Source organism: Coccinella septempunctata, chromosome 1, assembly GCF_907165205.1.
Source record: "Coccinella septempunctata chromosome 1, icCocSept1.1, whole genome shotgun sequence".
Lineage (NCBI taxonomy): Eukaryota > Metazoa > Arthropoda > Insecta > Coleoptera > Coccinellidae > Coccinella > Coccinella septempunctata.
Window position 1 is genome coordinate 38523198 of NC_058189.1, and position 8020 is coordinate 38531217.

At 40.5% G+C, this 8020-nt stretch overlaps 1 protein-coding gene across 1 annotated transcript; it reads right to left on the minus strand.

Moving 5' to 3' along the window:
• Positions 1–3082: 3082 nt before the first annotated feature.
• LOC123306490 lies at positions 3083–7526 on the minus strand. The gene is made up of 4 exons (XM_044888528.1): positions 7225–7526; positions 6030–6699; positions 4522–5959; positions 3083–3198 (listed from the first exon to the last, which is right to left on the minus strand). Exons 1-4 carry the CDS (start codon positions 7524–7526, stop codon positions 3083–3085), a joined length of 2526 nt encoding a protein of 841 aa, XP_044744463.1.
• Positions 7527–8020: the final 494 nt, after the last annotated feature.

Here is an 8020-nt window from a genome sequence, read left to right on the forward strand (position 1 = left end):
AATCAAATAACTCATCCAAGAATAGTATAAAGTCAGCAGTGTCGATAGCCTCTCTGTGAAGCTGAAGCGGATGCTTGATTTCTAAAAAGGAAAATAGTAAATTTTTGTATTATTATGTTTGAAAAAAATACTTACCCCATTGAGAAATGAGCTCCATCATTGACCCCACGGAGTGGCTTAATAACTGACTACACAGTTTGACTTTCATTTCCATTAACACAATTTTTAAAGGGTTTGGTTGGATTGGTTTAAGTATAAACGATTAATGTTATAATTACGTGGTTCTTTGAATCAAATATTTCTCACAAGAAAATTGATTTCCTGATAAAACTGTCGAGTTCAATAAATGGGTATTTTTAATTTACTCCCGTATGATATCTCGTTTGTAAACAAGAATTTGCATTAAAGCATTTTGACATTGACACTGTTGGCGTTCACAAATCCAATATGTCAGCAAAGAGGAACCTCCTCTTTGATGTCAGAATACAGTAATCTGTGGAGAATATGATATATATTTTCGTATGCAGTGCCACATAGCGATTGATTGCAGAACTAAAAACCGTATTTGGGGTGGGGGTAAGGAAGTGTCAAGCCCCTGCACAGAAGTGTCAATAGTCAATACTGTCAATAGTGACAGAAGTGTCAGAGTCAAATGTCATTATCAGATGATAACAGGAGGTTTGAACTACAGACGCAGAACCTACGATTTATTTTCTTCCTAGAAGCTACTAATCCCGTACATAATTTTTCGTATTTGCAGTGCTATGCAGGCTTTTTCCTAATTATTAACTTTGGCAACAGCTTAAAGTTGACTCGATATTGGCAAAGAGTATCAACAAGAGGATTCACTCTATCATTTTGGCCGGTTGCATTTCAATGCCCTTGAATGTTCCTTGGTTTAGTGGAGGGACGAAAACGAAAGCAGATGTTCGTTCTGTTCGCAGGTCCCAATCTGATTGGTCGCCCAGATTCTCGTTTGACTATAGTGAATCTGAGCGCAGTATTGCTGGCGCGTAGCGTCTCCCCACTTCAAGGTTGAAATTCCATGCATTCGTTCCAGTGATGGTGTTCAAAAATCTGGGTGTTGAGATTTTTGGCAATTACTTAAAAGTGGACTGTTACCAAATGATTGAGTTGGAGATGGTAAAATAAAATCTTTATTGTATATCAAACACGTCACATAATAAATAGACACTCGCATGAAGTAAAATTATATACAACATCTAAACAGAGTGAACCTATTTACAAGTATTGAGAAGTTATTGAGAGAATTTGAGAGTAATGTATCAACGAGAAAATCAACGTTGTATTTGCTTGAGAGAAAGAGCAGGTTGAGTGAATTTCATGTATCGAGTAACAAGATCAATTATTATGTATTTGATAAGAATTGAGAGAATTGAGATAGATTTGCATCAAAACGTGTTTATGTATTTTGAGTTGCATAATAATTGAGCTTGATAGTTATGAATTGATGTGAGTGTTATCATGCAAGCACAACGTTTACAGTGATAGAGTTTACGATTTCATAAACTGTCTCGCTATCAGAAAAACAGAAGGTTGCAGTGATAACTTGAGAAGTTAGAGATATCTAATATAGTGAGACAGGGGTAATGAGACAGAATGAGAGAGAGATGATTACCAACGCTTACAGGAATAGCAAATCTATTAGAAAAGCAGAAGGTGTTTTATGAGAGTACATAAATTGAGGTGAGTTGTGTTACAAATGTAATGTAGAGAGATGATTACCAACGCTTACAGGAATAGCAAATCTATTAGAAAAGCAGAAGGTGTTGTATGAGAGTACATAAATTGAGGTGAGTTGTGTTACAAATGCAATGTAGAGAAATGAAATAGTGTAAACGTAGAAAGAATTAATGAATAGTATTCAGAATTGAGATGAAACAAGACGAGCAGTTCACAACGTTAGAGAAAATAAATAAGGTATCATAAGTTTCAGGTAATAAAGACATGCAAAAGTGTATAATAAATTATACTTATTGAGTTGAAATCAGATTGGACCTCCTCGAGCGTTATCACAAACCAGTCTGTCCAAGAGAGTTAATTGAGTGTATTCCTTTGTTCGGAGTGCTGAGTGTAGTGAGATGGATTTCGATCTGGTCTATGAGAAGCCTTCGAAGTGTCCAACTTGAGCGTAGAGGTACCTGAAACTTAAGAGGCCTGAGAAGTCTGATCGTAAGAGGTGTAAAGTTAATCTGAGGTGACATATATACAAAATGAGAGTGAATACAAGTATATAAGCTTTTAATAGAGTGGTGTGAAATGTGAACTTGGTGCTAAAATTAGAGAAATTAAAATGTGAGTGGTTTTCGAGATGATGTGATTTTAAGCGAGTGGAATATCGATGCATTTTGAGAAGGTTGAAGCAGTTAGGTACATTGAGCACGTGGTTGAATGAGAGATTTGGAGAAAATTGAGAAAATATGCATGCAAATATGATAGAGAGATGTAGAGCAGAATATTGCAAATGTAATAGTGAGAAAATGCATAGCGATGGAGTGAATGTTGAGAGGAAAATTATGTAGAATGATATTCTAACGTGACACATGCAAAAAATGATTACAGTTTTTGTTGAGTGAAAAAATACTGTACCTTTTTGAGATGTTGATCGATTGATTAGTATAATATAAAATAATATTATTAGATTTGAGCTGATTGAAAAAAGTTGAGAGTGCACTAAAAAATCACGTTAAGAATTCACACCAAGTTCCAATTCACTTGAGCGAACTAAGAATCTAGAGAGAATGAATTAAATTGAGCAGATTCAACAGGTTCCACCGGTTTTTTTGAACAGCTGATTGACAGCGATTTTAAGGTTACGTTCACAGAAGCATGTAACGATAAACGTAGTCACTGAGTTGCTAAAGATGTGCATGGAGTGGTAGAGTTGGGTTAAAAATTACTCCAATTTTTAACATTCCGGCCGCCATAATTAACGGAGTTGATTATAATCGAGTAGGTCTTCGTAAATTATCCATTGTGAGGAAGTTGAGGCAATCCATCACTCCAGTGTCTGAGCTACTCAATCCACCCATAACTGGAGCGAAAAGACTGCTTTCAATCCTCAGAGTGTGGAGGAATGGATGAGATGGCTGCACTTGAGATGTGGGTAGTTGTGCCACGAGTTGTTGAGAGCGGTGCCACAGTGCCTTGCATGTAGAGTTGTTTGGTGAGTTTCATCTATAACCAAAGAAGTAAATTGAGAGTGTTGAGGAAGAATAATTGGATGCTTGCTATCTGGGTCGAGCTGAGAATGGGAAATTCGTCCGCCTACACGAATTACACCATTGTTGTCGAGTTGTCGAGTAGTGGAGTGAGTCTACTGAATACATGTGAAGAGTGAAGTGGAGTCTGTGATTGAAGAGCCTTGAGTTCATGTGGAAAGTAGACTTTTTGAGTTGCCTTCGAGATGCTTCCAAGTCAGTTGAAGTCAGGTGTGTGAGGTGTGCTGGATCCAGCTTGCGTTGGAGTCGTGCGAGAACCTTTGAACAAATAGAGGTAATTCTCAACAATTTATTCAAATTGGAATACCTATAGATGAGATCCCATGAGTAGTCTGACGTAGTGGAGGTGAGTATGGAGATGGCTGGTCTTGCTTCTGATTCATGGTCGGTTGTCGGTGCCGGCTGACGATTTGGCCATGAATCTTCTGACTTGGAAAGCCATGGTGGTCCCGTCCACCATAGCGAGTGGTTGCGAAGTTGAGATGAAGTTAACCCTCGTGATGCACAGTCAGCAGGATTGTCTTTGCCGGAAATATACCTCCAATGGGCCCTTGGAGTTAGATCTTGGATTGTTGCAACTCTGTTCCGTACAAAGTCCTTCCAACGTGAAGGGTGAGTGTTGATCCAAGCTAGAGTGATTGAGGAGTCCGTCCATAGAGTAGTTGAGTGAATGTTGAGAGCTAAAACATTATGCGCATAATTAACGAGTCGAAAGAGGAGAAGAGCAGCTGATAATTCGAGTCTCGGGATTGTGAGCGGTTTAAAGGCGATACTTTGGTTTTGGAGCAAAGCATTGTAACTTTGCATTCCTTGGACGGAGTTCGAACGAGAAGGTAGAGAACGGCTGAAATGGCGAGTTGAGATGCATCAGAGAAGCCGTGGAGTTGAATGAAAGAACCCTCTTGAGTGTTAATCCATCTTGGAATTGTGATGCTGGCCAGCTTGGAGAGATCTTCACTGATGTCGTACCATTTCTGTTGGAGTAGTTGAGGTAGAGGTTCGTCCCATGATAACTTTTGGAGCCATAATTCCTGCAACAATATTTTAGCCCTAATCGTAACAGGGGAGACTAAACCGAGTGGATCAAATATTTTTGCAATATGAGATAGAACTGATCGCTTGGTGATCAAAGACCCAGATAGATTGGAGCTGACTTTAAAAGTGAAATAGTCTTCTTGAGGGTACCAGATTAGACCTAACACTTTAGTTGAGTGAGAACCTTCATCGAATGAGATTGGAGTGGGTGTTGATTCTTCCTCTTGAGTGACGTGAGAGAGACTTGAGACGTTTGACTGCCATTTTGCTAGCGGAAGGCCGGCCGCCATGCAAAGGTTCTGGAGTTGTTTGGCAATTTCGAGAAGTTGATGTTCAGTATCTGCTCCACCACAAATATCATCAACATAACGACCTTTTGTTAATGGAGGAATGGCTAGTGGAAAGTTGTGACCCTCATCTTTGAGAAGTTGGAGAAGAACTCTGATTGCCAAAAATGGAGCTGATCTAGTTCCGTATGTGACTGTTGTGAGATGGTATGTCTTCACGTTGTTGTTTGAGTCGAGCCAAAGGATGCTTTGAAGATCCCAATCATCAGGATGAACAAGAATCTGTCTGTACATCTTTGTGATATCTGTAGAGAAGACAAATTTAAATTTACGCACCCACATAAGAACATCTATCACGTCGAGTTGAAGTTTCGCTCCGGTGTGCATAATATCGTTGAGAGAAATACCAGTTGAGGTGGGGCTGGAGCCGTTGAAGACTACTCGCAGTTTCGTTGTAGAGCTGTCTGTTTTGAGAACACCATGATGAGGAAGAAAATATCTTGAGTTGACCTTTTCTGACGAGACTGGTTGCATGTGCTGGAGGAGTTCATATTCATCGAGAAATTGGTGGTAGAGCAGAGAGTAGTCAGGATCCTTGTCGAATTTCCGAATCAAGGCTTGCAGACATCGGAAGGCTCGTTGTCTGGAAGAACCTAAGACGTCAATAGATGATTTCAATGGTAATCTTACCATGTATTTCCCTGAGGAGAGCCTAGAGTGAGTGGAGACAAAGTGGTTTTCACATTCTTGCTCGTCAGAGGTGAGATGTGACGTAGACGTTGGTTGAATTTCTTCCTGTTCCCAAAACTTAGTGAGGAGATGATGTAGGTCTTCATCTTGAACAGTATGAAACATTGGAGATTGGATTGGGAGGCGTTCCTGTTCTTGACACACAGGTCCTAGGATTAGCCAGCCGAAGATTGAGAGTTGCGCGATTGGAGATGATGGAGGGCCTTTTTTCATCTGAGGAAGAACAACTGAGCCATATACATCAGCACCCAAAATGATGTCGATGGCTCTTGAGATGTGGTATTCTGGATCAGCTAACTTGAGATGCTGGAGATGTAGAGATTGCTGAAAACATGTATAGAAGGAAGGCAAATTAGAGAAAGATGATGAAAGAATGTGAGCATCAATATTTATGGTTTGATGGTCATACGTCGACTTGAGAGTGAGGGCAAGAGATCCTTGTGTTCTAGAAGTCTTTCCATGAATTCCCACAATTACAACATGCGACTTCCTTCTAGAGATGTTGAGTTTTCTGGCTAGATCTTGAGAGATGAAGGTCAGCTCGGATCCACTGTCGATGAGTAGTCGAACCGTGTGTGATCCTGTTGAGGTGATGAGATGGGCGATGGCAGTGGCGAGGAGAGTGTTGAGTCGTGGTTGAGGTAGCTGAAGAAAAATAATTCAACGCTTCTTCGAACTATTTTAAAGGCTTTAGAGCTGAGTTGCTAGAACTCACCTCCCTTTGAGCAGATTTTTGAGATGTGAGAGCGTATTGTGGAAGCACTCGAGGGGGTACCGGTGGAACTTTGCAGTGTGGTTTACTGCTGAGAGGAGCATCATGTAGAAGTGTATGATGACGACTTCCACAGATTTTGCAGATCTTTGTCGTTCTGCAAGAGTGGCGATGATGTCTACCGAGGCAGTTAGAGCAGAGGATGCGATATAATACTACATCAGCTTTTTCTTGAGGTGAGCGTTTGGAGAAGCGAGGGCAATCTGCAATAAAGTGGTCGTGTCCACAATCATCACAGGTGTAGCTGGGCATAGAAGAGACTTTTGAGATTGGAGTGTTCGAGGAGGCCGGTTTGCTTGAGATGAGTGAAGGAGAAGGTTTATTTTGAGCTGTAACCTTTTGAGAGATGGTGTGCACTGTTGTGCGAGAGCGAGAGGATTCTTGAGGTGACTGTCTCTGGTTGGACTCAGTCCATTCTAGAGCTCTAGAGCGGGATTGGAGGAACTCCATCAACTGAGCGAAGGAGGGAAATTCGGTATTAGAGGAGATGAGAGTTTCCCAATGAGTGCGAGAGGCGTGATCCATACGATTGATGATATGGAACACCAAGAGATTGTTATTCTGCTCTAGATCTTCACCTAGAGCTTTCAAACTTTGGAGAGGATTGACGATGCTGTCAATAAATTGACGAAGAGATGAGGCGGTAGAATTTTTCTGATTCGCCAATGAGAAGGAGAGAAGTTTTGAGTATTGAGAAGAGAGGAGCAGCCTTTTATTTTCATATTTATCCATAAGCTTCTTCCAAGCTATGGGAAAAGAGACTTCCGTTAAGGGAAGACTAGAGATGGCGTCGAGAGGTTCTTGAGAGAGACATGTTCGAAGGTAATGTAACCTTTCAATGTCAGAAATTGAGGTGCTATTGATCACGAGTGATTGAAAAAGGTCTCGGAAGGCAGGCCATTTTGAGAAGTCGCCTGAGAAGGTGGGAATTGAGATGTCAGGCAATCGAGGACGAGTTTGAGAAGACTGAGGGGCTTGAGCAGAAGTGGATGGCTGTGAATCCACAGGATTGAGTGACATATTGAGTTGTATTAATTTTGAGATGGCTGATTGGTATAGAGAGTATTCCTCGAAGAAGACTGAGGATGCGAAGTATTCGTGGTCGAGACAAGACTCAGGCCACGCTGACTCAAAATACGAGTGAGTCTTTGAGAAGTTCTTGTGAAGGTCTTGCAGTTGTTCTTGAGTGTGTGACAGGTCTTGTACAGTCCATGTTGAGATGTTGGACAGCTTGGAGAAGATGTCCTTCATGAGTTGCAGTCTACTCATTTGAGTAGCGACTTTCAATTTGAGGTTGGTGGGAAGACCAGCCGAGCGAGTTTGAGGTCCCACATCAGGCTGCGAAGATGTGGAAGATCTGGACGATCGAGTAGTAGGGACCTGCAGTTGAGTGTCATCCTCTTTTGGAGATGGAGAAGATCTTCCCGACTTTTGAGACATGACCTTTTTGAGATGAATGTGATAAGAATGAATTATTATTCCAACTCAACCATCCGGCTCGAAGGACCAAATGTTCAAAAATCTGGGTGTTGAGATTTTTGGCAATTACTTAAAAGTGGACTGTTACCAAATGATTGAGTTGGAGATGGTAAAATAAAATCTTTATTGTATATCAAACACGTCACATAATAAATAGACACTCGCATGAAGTAAAATTATATACAACATCTAAACAGAGTGAACCTATTTACAAGTATTGAGAAGTTATTGAGAGAATTTGAGAGTAATGTATCAACGAGAAAATCAACGTTGTATTTGCTTGAGAGAAAGAGCAGGTTGAGTGAATTTCATGTATCGAGTAACAAGATCAATTATTATGTATTTGATAAGAATTGAGAGAATTGAGATAGATTTGCATCAAAACGTGTTTATGTATTTTGAGTTGCATAATAATTGAGCTTGATAGTTATGAATTGATGTGAGTGTTATCATGC